The sequence below is a fragment of the Chaetura pelagica genome, unplaced genomic scaffold, assembly GCF_000747805.2.
Source record: "Chaetura pelagica isolate M959 unplaced genomic scaffold, ChaPel_1.0 scaffold394, whole genome shotgun sequence".
Classification (NCBI taxonomy): domain Eukaryota; kingdom Metazoa; phylum Chordata; class Aves; order Apodiformes; family Apodidae; genus Chaetura; species Chaetura pelagica.
Genome location: NW_009952966.1, coordinates 1012547 through 1028488, shown reverse-complemented (window position 1 = coordinate 1028488; position 15942 = coordinate 1012547). Strand labels below are relative to the sequence as shown.

Genomic DNA, 15942 nt, shown 5'->3' with positions numbered 1-15942 from the left:
TAGTGCATAGGATAAAATAGATCTGATCAGTAATAAACACCTTAAGGTCTTTATTGTGCTTTGGCCTGGGAACTAACCAGCCTTTTCTACCACCTACATCACCTTATCATTAACAGTGACATGAGACCCAGCTTGAAGAACCTGTGGTGTCACCTTCTGTGAATGCCATTGAGACCCACCTGAGGGACAGTTGGTCTCAGACCATACCTTGGCCAGCAGGGCCTCCATCCCACCCTTGCACCTCCTCCTTGCAAGGGTTAATTGCAGCACCAGGCACTTCTAAGGAGCTGCAGTCAATCTGCTGCCTCTGCTGTACTTGAGCTGGCCCAAGAATAGAAGAGTAAGATGGAGCTGAGGCCCTGAACTTGGTATCACCATCAGCCTGGTCTTCAAAAACTGCTTACTGTGCATTACAAACCTGAGCCAGGCTTCATAAATTTAACATTAAACACTTGCCATTAGTGATATTTTTGGGTTCATTCTGGAGCTAGCAAGTGCTTTCTGCCAGTCAATGGGAGGTGAAGGTGTTCACTTGACCACTTGTCAGGACACCAGGACATTGCAGAGCTTCAGATGAGCTACATCCAAAGTGTTCTTTTATTTAACAGGTAAAACCACTGGAGATCACCTCGTGCATCATCTGTTAGATGCACCTTTACTTGTTTTTATTCAGAAATTTTTGAACTTTGCACAACAAGTGTCATGTAACTATTTACAAAATTGAAGAATGTTCCAGATGCAGAGATATTTAACATTCTGATAAAAACATTAGAAAGATACATATGATACAATGTCAGGTTATGAATAACCTGCTCACATATTTTTAAGGCAAAAAGCTCCTGCAAAGAACTTCCAACATCTGCAGCCACTTTCCTGTGTAAAACAAAGACAAATATATCTCGGTGAAAGAACACAAACCTAAAACCCAGTATTTTCAAATCAGGTGCTTGGGGCAGAAAAAAAACATGTGGAAAGCTCTTCCTTACTTTTAATTAACAAGAAACTTTAACCCTAAGGAAGCTCTCCTTACTGGTGTCAATTGCACATGCCAGATGCTGCAAACCCAACCAACAATGCTGCTTGTTACCTCAAACCCCTCTGAAAGCACATTCCATAGCATTTTAAACTACTTAAATTGTTTAATACCCTTTCTTGCTAAGTAGTCTGCTACAGTGACAAACCTGAATTGCTGAAGTAACCTGAAAGAAGCTATTAAAGAACCTGCTAGAGCAGAAATGTATATTACCTTAACTGTGGGGGAATCATTCTTTTGCACTTTATAGGTGCAAGCTCCTTTTTTAATTTTCAGCACTTACAGTCAGAGAAATTTAGGGCCATTTAAACAGATCTTTTCAGAGGTCCCTGAAGTTGCAGAATTAAGCAAACTACTTAACTAGGTGGTTAAACAGGGAAATTGGTACTTAATTAGAGGCAACCAAGGTTAAATCATTTGAATGGAGGTGAAAATTTCGAAGCCAGTAATGGAAAGACAGTTGACTTTCCTCTTTTCTCATACAAGTATTATGGACTACAATGTAGCCACTCACTGGAGCTAGGGCACCACAGCATAAACCCACCTCAAAATGAGGCTGTAGTAAATACAGGATTCTGCTTGTCATCCAACAGTTACCAAGAACTATACCAATCCTCACTTCTGCTCCCCACAAGATGTTTGCTGTGGCTTTTTAATTCATGTTTGTCAAAAGATGCCAGTATAAAATCTTCATGAAGCACTTCCCAAGATGACCAAAAGGAAAGTCACTGCTGCACAGTTACACTTCCTCTCACTGCAGGACCTGCTGCTGCTCGTTCTCTTTCTTTAGCCATTTCCATCTCAATTTTGGCTTTGATTTTATTCCAATCAACTTCCAGCTGTAAGAATAGAAAAACAAGGACACAGAGGTCAACCAACAGGAGTCAAAGAGGTCAAACTGAAAGCTCTAACAGGACAATTTGAAGTTACAATTACAATGTGACTGTATCAATTATTATATAGTTCTTAATGTAAAAGTGACAACTTATAATAATTGCATGTATGAAGGCAAAGTGCAGTTCTAACAAACTGAGCTTTTCAAAATAAAATCAGCTTCATGTATTTTCACAAATACTAATACCCTTTGTGTCTGGCAAATAAAAATCCCACATCAAAACACAAAAATAACTTGGATCAATTTGCATCTAATTTAAATGCAATGACCTCTGGGTGCCATTAAGAAGAACAAAGCTCTTTATCAATAATACATGCAGTGATGGCTTTTGACTGCACCTAAAGCCCACCCAGTAAACTGACAGCATATGGCATTGGTTATCTGATAGAACAGAAATCAGATCCCAGCCTGAAATTTGTCTTCTACATCATCAGAAGTTTTAGCTTTATCCTGGCATTTCTCCAGCTGCAGAGAACCATCATCTTCTGGCTGTCTCCTACTTCAGGGAGACTTCAGACAATAGATATAGCACAATATCCATGGTGCAGTGGGGTACAATAGTTGCCTTTCTTGCAAAAAAATGTTTGACAAGAAAGAATGGATTATGGTGCATTTCATGACTACAAAAAAAATCATGTCCAAAAACTGGGCAAAAATGTAATTGTGAAGTTCAGTTTCATTGCTGGCAACTCTTGTGCCCTACTGTTGGCGTACTGATGCTGGAGAGGGTTTCCAAAGGCTTGATGAAACTGTGTATTTAGCTGTTTATCAAATTTGGCACAACAGTTTGTAGTTCACTCTTAATATATATCTGGTTATATATGAATATTTACATACTCAATATATATCTGGACCTTCACCATTTCTTACTGTTGCTATCCATAAAATTACCTAAAAATACTGAAGAGGTACATATTCAACCATACTAAGGTCTAGCTCCCTGTTCATAGAAAACAAGGGTGCCTTCATTTGTATAATCCTTGCCAGACAGGAAATAGACACATTCTGTATAAAATAAAACACAGAAAACACATGCACAACTATCACTGGCCAAGTAGCCACAGAGCAAGCTATGAATTTGTACTCAGGTGTAAAATCTAAAGATTTGTGTCCACATCTGAACCAAAGAAAGAAAATAAGAGGAATTCCCTCCACCCTCCCAAGCTGGTTCCAAAGAGCAGGCTGACCTAAAGCTGGAGAAATAAGTTTGAGGAACACTTACACCTTCTGCATATTGCAAAAATCTTTTGTTGGTTTCTTTTTTACCAAAGTCCTCTAGGAACTTCTGTCGATAAGCCAGGACAGTGTCAACATGTGTCTTATGCTTCACTGCCAGATCCAGGGCCCTGCAGTCAGACAGAAACGGGCTTGTCAGGCTACAGAAAAGCTCTGGCACCACTACAATCCCCCTGGGTTTGCAAAATGATATGCTGAAAAGCGTTTGAGCTGCAGGCAAAGATTCCTAACCTATAGTGCCAAGCTGCCTTGCACTAGTGTCAGCCACAGGAGGTTCAAGGGAGCCAGAGAAGGAGAATATCCACCAATTCTTTCTGTTGACAACCTCACTGCATCACTGGAGTTTAACAACACAGTTTTATTTCAAGAAAATAAACCAGAATGGTTAGAGTACAGCACTCTTAATATAAAGGGGGAAAAAGTAATAATTTTTAATGACTTGATTATAGTTAGGAAGCACTTGTGAACAGTGTTGTACCACACACTGATGGCGTGTGCTACACAGCATTCCTGAACATTCTGTAGGTAGGAAAGATAAATCAGTGGGTTAGGATAACTGGTGACTCTGACATCTGTTTCCTTCTTAATGGCACAAGGAATACTCATGTTTGCTGGACACAGTTTTTAGATGATGCAGATCAGGCAACATAGTAAAAAACCACAGATACGTGGGGAGGAAAACAACTTTTGCCCACGATGCTACAAATATAATAGCAGGGGAATTAGAAGTAAATTGCCTCAGAAGATTCTGTTAGAAAACGTGGGTTTTGTTTAAAGGAGAAATTCCTACTTTGTTTTCTCAAGCCTAATTCATATGTCATCCACCTACACAGTGCTGGGAGACTGCAGAGCCATGTGTCTATTTTTAGCAACAAGACATTTCAAAACAGCCTTAATTCTCCAAGGGTCACATGCAGTTTGAGGTATCACTACAGATTTCTCTTTGCTAACAATAATCAAAAGCAAAATGTTATTTAAAAAAGCTTCCAAGCATGCTTTGGACTCTTATCACAGAATACTTTTATCTTCTAAATATGACAGAAAAAAAGTTACTTCTTTGGTTATTTTCAGGATGTGATTTATTGAATCTTTTTATAGCTCAGGGCAATTACATCTAAAAAAATAGCAAAGTATCTGCAATAAAACAATAGATCTAAGTCTACAGGTTACTTCAGTAAGACTGCTTGTAAATATGTGCTTAAATAGATGTGTTTAAATAAATCCTACCTATCCCAGTTGTACAGATTAATGTTGACTTGAATGGCTTGGTAAACAAGGCCTGTCTGGAGGAGCAGGGTCTCAGCTTCCTGGGTGTTTCCACTGAACAACAGTGTATGAGCCAGCCTGGACTCTTTTGATGGAAGATCTTTGATGGAATTGATATACTGCACCTTGTCATGCTGTTGGGGAGATGTACAATGGTTTAATGTGATAAATGAATCAATACAATTAGCTGTGCTACAATTTCACTGGAAATAAACAGCAGCATTTTCTCACCTCTCCAATGGCTGCATAGGCGATCTCTGCTGTAGCCATGTCTTTGTTGGCAATGGCCATAGCAGCTAAGCAGGCCCACAGGGTTTGGTCCTGAAATTGAAACCAAAATGCAACTCCTAAAACCTCAAGTATTTCTTATCATGCTAAAAAAGACTTTTCCCAGGTAGCACACAAGTCCTGAAAACAAGGTATAACTACGTAACGTTCCTCACTGCCATTCCTGGTACTGTGGTCTAAATCTCGCAGTAGAAAGTCACTACTTCATTATTCCTCTGAACTCCTTTAAAAAAAAACAATGTTGTGATCAGCTGAGACTGACAGTCTGTTAGTTTTCAGCATCTCAGCCAGTAATGAACTCTGGCCACAAGCACCACTCTGCAGGCTCATCACTGGTGTCCCTTCACTGGAACTGTGCTGGAAAGCAAAGCACTGGCTGTGGTTCAAAACAGTATTTCACCCTGGCTCATCCCAACCTTACTCCACAAATAACAGTAACTCTAACTCTACAATTATCATTAACCTACTACAAATGAAAGAGAAGGGGGAAAAAATGAATCACTTGACTGTAGAACAGACTATGAGCCTACTGAAAAGTAAAGAAGAGCTATAAAAGTTCTGTCTCCTTTGTGATACTTCACAGTACATTTTATGTTCAGAAAAAAGAATGAGAAAAACTTAGTGGTAATAATAACATTACACCCTTGTTTTCTGTTTTCATGACTTTTGCATTTTTTTACAGCCCACTAACTCAGAAAATCATTTAGGAAAATCCTGAAATGTTTGTATTTTCCCTATTCAAGTCTGACAACAATATGATAAAGACATACTACTAAAACATTTTAGCTAATACAGTTTATGCTCCAACATCTGAAAACTCTAGTTCAGAGAAGGAAAATATTGTTTTAAATGTACCTTTTAATCTACATACAGTCTAGGAATTAAGTGGGTTTTAGTATTTTTTTCACTGTGTTTCAAATTTGAAAATAAGCCCTTTACCATGAGAATAGTTTTTTAGAAGCAGCACAGGATTACTAGTGATTGAAACTGGAATCAGCAGCTGCACTGAGTATGCTCTAAGCACATAACTCTGCATTACAACTGCTTTTGGATGAAAGAAAATTTTGGTAAGACCTACAAAAGGCAATGAAATAATTTAGCCCAAGGCTAAAGTGGTTTCACTCTCTCCATCTCTCCACCTGCCCATGTGTTCCTGCTCCTCACCATAATTCAGAACCAGACAAACCCTCCTGCTGGCAGTCCCTAATTTGGGAGAATTAAAATTGTTCAGTGAATCAAATGCTTGTAAGATCATTGTCTTCTCTTCCCACTTCCCTATTATTTAGAATATGAGGTGAGAAAAGACTGAAACTCAACATGAAATGATGCAAGGGACCAAGGTTCTGGGAGTTTTTCACCAACAGGTCCTGCTGATCTCTCTTCCCTCAGAAAGATGGTCTATTTTGTTATTCCTAATGGGAAACCCTTTGAACCTGGGTTGCCAAAAATCAAGGAAATAGCCTTGTGTGTCCATGAAGAGGTTGGGAGTCAGGCCAGACTCCAGGCAAGGCTGCAATGGCTCCCTGCTTGCCTTGGGGTAAGGGTATCCCAGGCCATCCCCCAGCCCAGACACCAACTGGGAAACCAAAAGGATATTCACACCATGTGGTTTAGGCCAGTTTACATCACCCCACATCAAAGACAAAAACCCTTTTACTTTGTCATCAATGGGAAGGAGAAGGTTTCAAAGGCTGAGTCCTACGTAGCCAGCTTGGGTACTTAAAACCAGATGAGGTGAATGTAAAGATTCTGTGACAGTTTTTCTTGAGAGAAAGGATCTTCTCCTCCCTTGGTGACACACAGGGAATAAAGAGAGAAAGGCCACAAAAAAGGACAGTGAAAAACCACAACACCTACATTGGGATTTCATTTTAAAAAGCACTGAAAATTCCTTTCAAGCATGATTCAACTGACTGGATGACTCTACCCAAAAGAATGAAGAGGATGCATGAATAGTTTGACTTAAAAAAAATAATCCTTGAATGAGAAAACCTTCATATTCATCAGAAAGAAACAATATTGTGAATATTACTGCTTGATACAGATGTTTTACTTTTAAAGATGATGCATTTAAGTTACTCAAAAAGTTAATATAATACTATGTTTGCAATCCCATGCTAAATACTGGAATAAAAGCCTATTATTAAAGGGGTAACACTAAAAATAAAAATCATTATACAATCCAATACAATCTGAGTGTGTATTGGTGTAATAATGCAAACACAGAAATAGTTTAACTACACATTTAAGGTCAGGATAATCACACAAAAACACTGAAATCTCTCTTCTAGGAGCAAATGAGGGAAAGGAAGCAGGAGCTGGAGGAATTTTTGTTTGTCTGTTTTAAAGACTGGCAGACTCACCTCATCTGTTGCTGTTGCCTAAATACATAGAAAAGAAAGCAAAGGAAAAAGCAAAGAAGTGAAACAAAATATGAAAAAATGATGGGCAACTATATGTGGAGATACAGATCATTTTTAATTGCTTATATTAAAGACTAGTCCTGTAAACTTCAGCTCATTAGTAATGTCTGTGAGTACCTGTGTTCAATCCATCTGGAATTCAGTGTCCATAAAAGCAAGAATGCTTATTATGCATAATAAGAATATAACATTTTGTATCTTGATATTATTTGATTACAAAAAATGCATCATTTTTCATGACCAGCCCAAAAACCATCAGCAACAAAGCAACATGGAAACGAGATGCAACACCTGCAATGATCATTTTTAAAGGAATACTTCAAAGTCTAAATATTACAGTGAAAGTATATTTGGATGTTCCTGATAATGAGCATTTACCTTGACAAAACGACACAATCTGACAGCATCTTCCCACTTAGAACCACTAACATACTCGTGAAGAACCGCAGGATAAGGTGAAATATTGAGGTGAATAAGTGACCCATCTGCTCTTCTAATTGTTATTTGATTTCCTACAAAATGCACAATCTGGGGATTTTCACTAAATTCACTGGGTAGAGAAAAGAGAGAAAGAAAGGTAAGATAATATTCACTTCTTTCTTACTGAAAAAGAACATAAGGAGTGTCAAGAAATCTTTGTTTCAAAATTATAACCGCTTATACTTCATTTTCAGAGCACATAAAAATCTAAGCACCTGGTTATTCAACAGGTACATCCAGCAGGTAGTTGTGCTGGGCTCTGAAAAGAAAATTCTAGTTATGCTCATTCCCTGGCTCCAAGGCAAATGCAAACTGGGGACTCGTGCAGAAACTTTCAAACACATTTTTCAGTAAAAAATATCTAGGCTCTGGTAGTTCTGAGCATTAAATGATGAGTTCAGGGATTCTCTCCTTTAAAAATTTAATATCTTAAAGTGCACAGGCTGAAGTAGATATGCAAAGTAAACATGCTGAGCTAGAAAAATATTATCTGTGACCTAAAACTGCAATACTTTTAATTTCCAACAGATACTTTAAACATATTTTCTATTTTGTTTGTTTTGGGTTTTTTTTTTTACAAGCTAAGGCAATATTTCAGAACATAGGAATAAAAGTTTGCTTTGGCATCAAGCTGCTATTCTACTTTTCAACTGCACATTGTCATTTCAGCTCCAAACTTTATGATATACCTTATAAAACACCTTTTCCCCACTTCCTAATCAAGGAGCAGTCATGTGAAGAGAGTAAAATAAGTCACAACCGTGGCTTCTACCTCAGCTGCCCAAATGAAGATAATTCTTTAAGGCACAAACAAACCAGTTAAAAGACATAATAATACCATTTTGATCAACAGGATATATTACCTTGCATCTTTTTCATACAGAGTTTTTGGCAAAAGATCTTTATCAACATAGACTGTGTTGGGGTAGTACCAGACTGTAAACCGGGTCCCTTGAATCCCACAGAGAATGTTGGAGGAGTCATTCCAAGCCAAAGTTTGAACCATGGTCCCTTCATTTAAAGAGAACAGAATGACATGCATTTCCACAAGAAACTTCCAAATAAATGCAGACTTCTCCAAGCTTCAGTAAAAAGGTTTGGTCATTGTAGTTCCTTTTAGAAGGGCTGGATTTAACCCCCTGGTTCGTAAGGTAAAACCTCCAGCCAAACTCAGTTGTCTCTGAAAGCTCTTTTCAGAATCATGTCCATCAGAATGCACATAAAATGGACTAACATGGTTTCTACCACTATCTCATGAAAACAACAAGACTGTTGCTACTGTTTTTTCAAGTCCAATTTCACTATTCATGAAAAAGCACAATTCTGTCTCTTCTACCAGCTGTAAGTCTATTTGCATGCTGGCATCTAGCTGAAAGTTATTTCTCATTTTTCTTACCTATTTTGACAATCTTCTGTTCTTTTCCAAACCGTTTCACTGAAGTAATGTAAAGATCTCTGTTCTTGTCAATAAAAGCTATTTTTCTTTCACTTGTAAGTCCTTTCTGGTCCAAAGCAATCTCCACAATTTCCGTCTGAAAAGGAAAAAGTCAAGATCTGAGTTTTATTTTGGAGATCCATATCACAGAAAGCATGTGACAGTCAAACAGATGAATGCTTTGCTAAAAACAAGGCTACAACTCTTGAAAAACTGGACTGTGAAGACACTGTGTGTGTGTCTCCTCTGTTGAATGAAGTATTATATACATTGAATTTCATGCAGATGAAAACAGAGCAGATTTGGCAGTTTAGGAATTTACTAGAAAATGACACAAACACAAGTGGCAGATCCCAAGCAAAAGCTGCCTAAAGTGCCCAGGAAAGCTGGGGAGGGGCTTTTCACCAGGGAAGGCAGTGACAGGAGAAGGTGTGATGGCTTTAAACTGGAAGAGGAGAGATTTAGGTTGGACATTGGGAAGAAATTCTTCCCCATAAGGGCAGGAAGGTGCTGGAACAGGTTGCCCAGGGAAGCTGTGGCTGCCCCATCTCTGGAGGTGTTCAAGGGCAGGTTGGATGAGGCTTGTGCAGCCTGGGCTGGTGGGAGGTGTCCCTGCCCTTGCAGGGGGGTTGCAACCTGATGATCTTGAACGTCCCTTCCAACCTTCACCATTCTATGATTCTAAGTAAAACCAGTAAAATAATACAAGTTGTTCTTCATGTGCATGAAACCCCACCCCTTTGTACATCCACACTGCATAAAGAATGTGATTTTTGCTCCTTTCTATTCAGATTGTAAAGCTTTAATAGGTTATCAGACCCATCACTGAGGAAATCCATTATTGAGTCTTAATTTCAAAGTATAATAAAAAAGAGACCGTCTTACCTTATGGGTTAGAGGTTTTCCATCACCCAGTGGCTTCCCAGATAAAGCTTCAAATATGTAGATAACTGAATGAAAAAAAAAAAATGGTTTATTAGTTAAAAGCAACAGTTCTATTAATTTTTAGAGTTTAATTTACTGCAAGTGCCTGCCTGTTCCTGTGTGCTAGATCTACCAGTGACTTTCACACACTAGTGAAAAAGGAATCTTAAAAATGGGAAATGTTACCATCCTACTCTGCTCAGGAATAGGCTCATTTTGCAGTGAGAGAGATCTGTGAAAATGCTCAAATATTCTTTTCAGAGCACTGATAGCCATTGAAACATGACATTATGGACTGACACAAAATTGAGAACACTAATGTCTTACTTCCTATCACAGCTCAACTGGTTATTTACAGAAATGCCACTGAGTTTTCTACCTGATGCAAGTTTCCCACCCCTTTGTACATCCACACTGCATAAAGAATGTGATTTTTGCTCCTTTCTATTCAGATTGTAAAGCTTTAATAGGTTATCAGACCCATCACTGAGGAAATCCATTATTGAGTCTTAATTTCAAAGTATAATAAAAAAGAGACCGTCTTACCTTATGGGTTAGAGGTTTTCCATCACCCAGTGGCTTCCCAGATAAAGCTTCAAATATGTAGATAACTGAATGAAAAAAAAAAAATGGTTTATTAGTTAAAAGCAACAGTTCTATTAATTTTTAGAGTTTAATTTACTGCAAGTGCCTGCCTGTTCCTGTGTGCTAGATCTACCAGTGACTTTCACACACTAGTGAAAAAGGAATCTTAAAAATGGGAAATGTTACCATCCTACTCTGCTCAGGAATAGGCTCATTTTGCAGTGAGAGAGATCTGTGAAAATGCTCAAATATTCTTTTCAGAGCACTGATAGCCATTGAAACATGACATTATGGACTGACACAAAATTGAGAACACTAATGTCTTACTTCCTATCACAGCTCAACTGGTTATTTACAGAAATGCCACTGAGTTTTCTACCTGATGCAAGTTTGTACCCTGCATTCTGAATAAACTCATGTTCCCAAGGCTACCTGATTTACTCCATCTTAACCCACTGCTTTAATGAATATGAAAGTTTAGGTAGTAATACCCAATGACTGCTGTATTTTCCTAAAAGAATTAGTATCAGATGTATACAACAGTGTCCTTTGGACTGTTGGGTAAAACATTCTTCAGAAGCATTCTTGATTTTGTTAATAATCTGCCCTATTTTGAACTCTCACTACAGTGGTCCCAAGGCATATTTTCTTCCTGGACAGTTTGGGGTTTCTGCTTGTCATGACGACACAGTTAATGATAAAATATTAATAACTGCCTTCCTCAAAGAGTACCTGCTTTAGACAAAGACACTTGGATGTTATATATAATTCTTGCAATCACTCTCATCAGACCATCTGTTCCATTCTTTGCCTGTTTCATTCTTGAAAGAAAGAAGAAAAAGCCACCTACATAATTTGTATTTCTGCGATTTCCAGTGAAGACTCAAATTTGCAACTTGCCTAAAAATAGTTTCTTTCTTTGTCTCTCTCTACACATCTGTGTGATGCACAGATCCATGTGTATTCCAAACCCCAAATTTATACACAGTCTGTGAATACACACATGAATTCAGAGCGATGTAGGCAGAGTATTCAAACCTTGGGAAAACAGTAACATTTTCAGGAACACTGGCTCTAACTTAGAGCACATGATTCCAGGTTTGTTCCTGGAACACACAGATGTGACAGAATGGTTTTAGGTGTTCAGCACCACATCCCAGCAGCTGTACCAACACTTTCCCTGGGAGTATGGACAACAGAAGCTGAACATCCGTGTTGGTTCCAAGGGATGGCGACGTTAACATGTTCATCCTGCTCCGAGCGTCTCCTGGGACACAGGATGTTGGTTTGAGGTCAAGGCTCAGACAGGCAGAGTTACAGCAAACCCAAACTGTCAGAGCAGGTGTTCAGAAAGCACTGCCCGAGTTTGCAAGGCAGGAAAAGAGAGGGTTTTGCACAAGTGCTGCTCTTGGCAGTTGGCTAAATACACGAAAGAAAACGATTGTTCCTGAGAAGTGGTATTTTTCTCACTTTTTATGCACAGCTCCCTGCATGAAGTTTATTTTCATCTAGCTCTTCATGACAATTTCACTGCTACTACACTAGCTATAGGAAGTGAGATTAAGACAGTTTTGAAGAAAACCACTGTACCTAATTGACAAGTAAAATCAGTTAAGTTGTCATTAATCTACAATGCTTATTAAGGTATTTCAGGATAGAGGTTTGGGGCTGTTCGGGTTCAACCCCCCCATCTGGAAAAACTCCACATTACTTTACAACCATTTAGAAGCTAAAATACACCTTTTTGATACATATAAATAAAAAATACAAACAAAGAGTATTCTCTGGACACCCAGAGAAAGGGAGCAGCTGCTTTGTGTTTTTTAACACAGGGCCTGTTACCACAGCATAACTGCTCCTGGGGGCCAGCAGGTCCCTTCTGAGAAGCTCACCTCCCTCTCCCACTTTATTACAGACTGAGGAAGGACTTTAAGTGCAGAGGCAGGAATCTTTTTTCTAGAGTACTGAAAGAGAAAGAATATCCAAATAACAACACCAAAGCACAGCAAGTTGTATTTCTCTGTTGCAGAGTAAATGAGCTTGTCGGGGCACTTGTGCAATACAAAGACACACAGAGTAAAAGATCACAAATAAGATGAAACTTTTCACTTATCCTTTTTTCTTTTTTTTTGCAAACAACTTCTTTTTTCTGAATAATTTGCACTGAAATATATTTTTGAAATTAAAATCCATTTTAGTTATTGCATAGCTCTTTTACATATCCTTTATGACTTGCTTCAGGATAATATTTTCTGAAGTATTTTGTCCTTAAAAATAGAATGCGTGTTACAGTTATATTGCTAATTTTTGAGGTAGTTATTCAAAATTAAAAATAGGTATAATAGATGTCTATAATAGTTGTGTAATAATGAAAAGTCTTTGTTTTCACATAAAAGAGAAGGATTTCCAAGGAAAAAAACATACACGTGGGGCAAACTTACACATGTGCATCAAATGACAGAACAAGGGAAAAAAGCTGAATTCCTGTTCCCCTCATTGATGCCAAAATTGACCTGAAGCTCATTTGGCCATGTTGTGGTTTAGAATTGGAGTGCTTTGGATGCCAAAACACACCATTTAAGAGCACAAAAATCTCCAAGAAAACAGCATTTGAGACAGAACATCACAGCCTTGTGACTAGGATCTTACCAGCTGCAGGTAAAACTTACACCCAAAGAAACCAAAGCAATCTGAGAACTGAAATGAATCCCATGAAGTACTGGTAGCTTCTAAGAGCAGCTGCCAAGCAGAAAAATTTGCTGAGATGCTTTAGAAAATGCCATGTCAGAGAGTGAAAACCCACTGAAGTATTTACTGTACACACAACTGCAAGTTCAGAGACATACACCATTCTCTACATTTTTTAAATCAAAGTTAGACAAGACCCATGAATTTAAGTCATTCATATAATAAATATATTTTTAATTTATATCATAGATAATTTGCGTATGCTTTTATGTTTCATTTTAAGCATAAGTGTGCTAAGCAAAGATGTTGAAAACTTAATAATTAATTAGTAGCAACTATGGAACTACCAGAACAGAGAACTCACCCTTTTCATCAGCTTTGTCTTTGACTGCTAGAGTGTCATTGCTCAGAGATACTGTCTGGGCATTTAAAATGTCTGTTCTCATCCCTGGATATTTCGGAGAGGAAATTAATCTTCCTTCATATGAATATAAATAAAGTCCTCCACCATCTACCAGAAGAAAATGCCTAAAAAAAGCACAAAAACAAACCCCAAAACAAAAGCAATAATGCAGAAAAGCATGATGACAGTTTGAAGAATCTGAAGGTGTTTGTCTAATAACCTGCCTTTTTCTTTTTCAGTTTAACAACATCATTTCCAAGCCTTACATATTTTGAAAGCTCTGCATAGAAGATTTCAGTTCTGATGTGAATGTTACCTTTTTCCATGAGAAATATTTATTACCTGAAATCAATATAGTTTTACCAGTTATGATAAGATTAAAGGCTCATAACACTTGCTGACAAAGCATTCAGCTGCAGATGATACTCCCCTCACATCACCCCAAGAGACACACAGTGTCTATATATGTAAGAAACAGCTTCAGTGTTTGGAGCTGGCTTTGAAATAGTATTATCTGTATCATTTCCTTCAGTTCAACTAACTTAATGATGCAAAGCAAAGGCAAGACACTGATCACCACCCATGACAATGAAGGGCTTCAGTGAAAAAGAACTTACTTGCAAGAGCACTTTGCAAAAATGTATACAAAAGAGGAATAGTTCTACACAACAATAACTGTGGTAAGCACAGCATGTAGAGCTCATAGATACAAACCAGCCAGAAACAAAGAACCAGTTGTTAAACCTTTATCTGTTGTAACTGTTCTCAATCACCAGCACCAAATAACCAGCGTGTTTGCATATCATTGCAAGGCAGACTGGTTAAATTCAGTTTGGTGGAGACATCAGCACCTGCACTGCCAAAGAACCTGCACCGTGTTTTCAACACTCACTTTTCAGCAGCAGCACAAAACTTCTTACTCTAGAACCTCATCTTCAAATCCTGTCCACTTGCTTACCCACTCCCTGCTGCAGCACCTTGGTGGACCAGGGCATAAATTAATCTGAGGCACTGAAGAATGCAGGAGCATCGTGCTGCACTGTGCTGAAGGAGTTGCCCAACAATATTTGTGCAAGAGAATTAAGATTACAATCAAAACTCCATAATTTTTTGCTTCTGTTCTTATTCCTTTGAAAGACTTTATTTCTACACAAGGACACATCAAGATCTCTTTGACTAATGACCTTCAGGAAATGCAGACTAAAACAGTTTTTAAACTGAGAACAAAATAGTAATTTCTTGCAAATATGCAAGAAAAATGTAACTATTTCTCTTTTTTTGGTGTACCTGGCAATGCTTGTAAGAAAAATGGCAGAGCAAGCATCATTTATATAAAATATATTCTACTTGAAAACCACAAGATAAAACATTAAAAACCCCCAGACGTTAGTGTAATGTCAGAAGATCTACTTTCTTCCATAAATAAAGAGTATTAACATGTATAATGTATGAAAAGATTTATTGCCACCATCACAGACCTATGGCAAATACACCAGCAAAGCCTTTACATGCTACTTAACAACACTCTGCACTTTTTGTCTACTTTTAATATTTCAGGAAGTGCTTATTTCACGTGGCAAGGTTTTAGAAAATGCATGTTCCCAACAGTGAGCATCACAAGAAGTGAGCTACCTTTCTGCCTGTAGAATCAAACTGACTGTTCCTTCCCTCAGGTCAAAGATCAGTGGTGTGTTCCAGTTCTTTGTACTGAAAAACAAAATTCATTCAATAGAACTACTAATTTTTACATTTCTTTGCACATGCACAGCTCAATTCACCAAGAAATTTCAATGTTAGTGATTTTAATCCTCTTACATCCCTACAAAGTGAAGCTTTCTAAAAGAAAACAGCATCTAGGAAGCCAAGTAACGTGGATAATCAAGCAAGATGATCCACCACCACTTCTGCCTTCAGTTTTCCATCCCTTCACACCAGCAGCAGCTGACAGCAAGATCATATTTACATGAAACAAACTTTTCTAAAATAGTTCTGAATTGTGGTTCAACTCTTTTACAATGACCCCCAGGTAGGACAGAGTCCCACTCTCCTGTTCCCTTCTACAGGCTGCATTATTGTCCAGCATCAGTCACCTCACAGAACAGATAAGTGTCTCTAGGAGTAAACTCTAAAGTTCAGCATATGAACCAGAGTATCATGTTCTTAAAACATGATGCAGGATTGAATAATTCCTATTCTATTCCAAAAGAATGGCATGCCAGAGGCAGCATCCAAAACCAAGAGTCCCTAGATGGTGACATGAATATACTTGCATCCAGCCACCATTCC

General features: G+C 38.1%; 1 protein-coding gene across 1 annotated transcript in view; it reads right to left on the bottom strand.

Annotated features, from left to right (window-relative positions):
• Positions 1–1631: 1631 nt before the first annotated feature.
• IFT80 (intraflagellar transport 80) overlaps positions 1632–15942 on the bottom strand; it is a 42921-nt gene continuing 28610 nt past the window's right edge. Inside the window, exons 10-19 of the mRNA XM_009995707.1 lie at positions 15289–15363; positions 13618–13781; positions 10527–10591; positions 9018–9153; positions 8485–8632; positions 7520–7691; positions 4662–4751; positions 4392–4564; positions 3151–3274; positions 1632–1872 (exon numbers count right to left, since the gene is read on the bottom strand). Coding sequence (XP_009994009.1) covers positions 1759–1872; positions 3151–3274; positions 4392–4564; positions 4662–4751; positions 7520–7691; positions 8485–8632; positions 9018–9153; positions 10527–10591; positions 13618–13781; positions 15289–15363 — 1261 coding nt within the window. The 3' untranslated portion in view covers positions 1632–1758. The remainder of the gene's footprint in view (positions 1873–3150; positions 3275–4391; positions 4565–4661; positions 4752–7519; positions 7692–8484; positions 8633–9017; positions 9154–10526; positions 10592–13617; positions 13782–15288; positions 15364–15942) is intronic.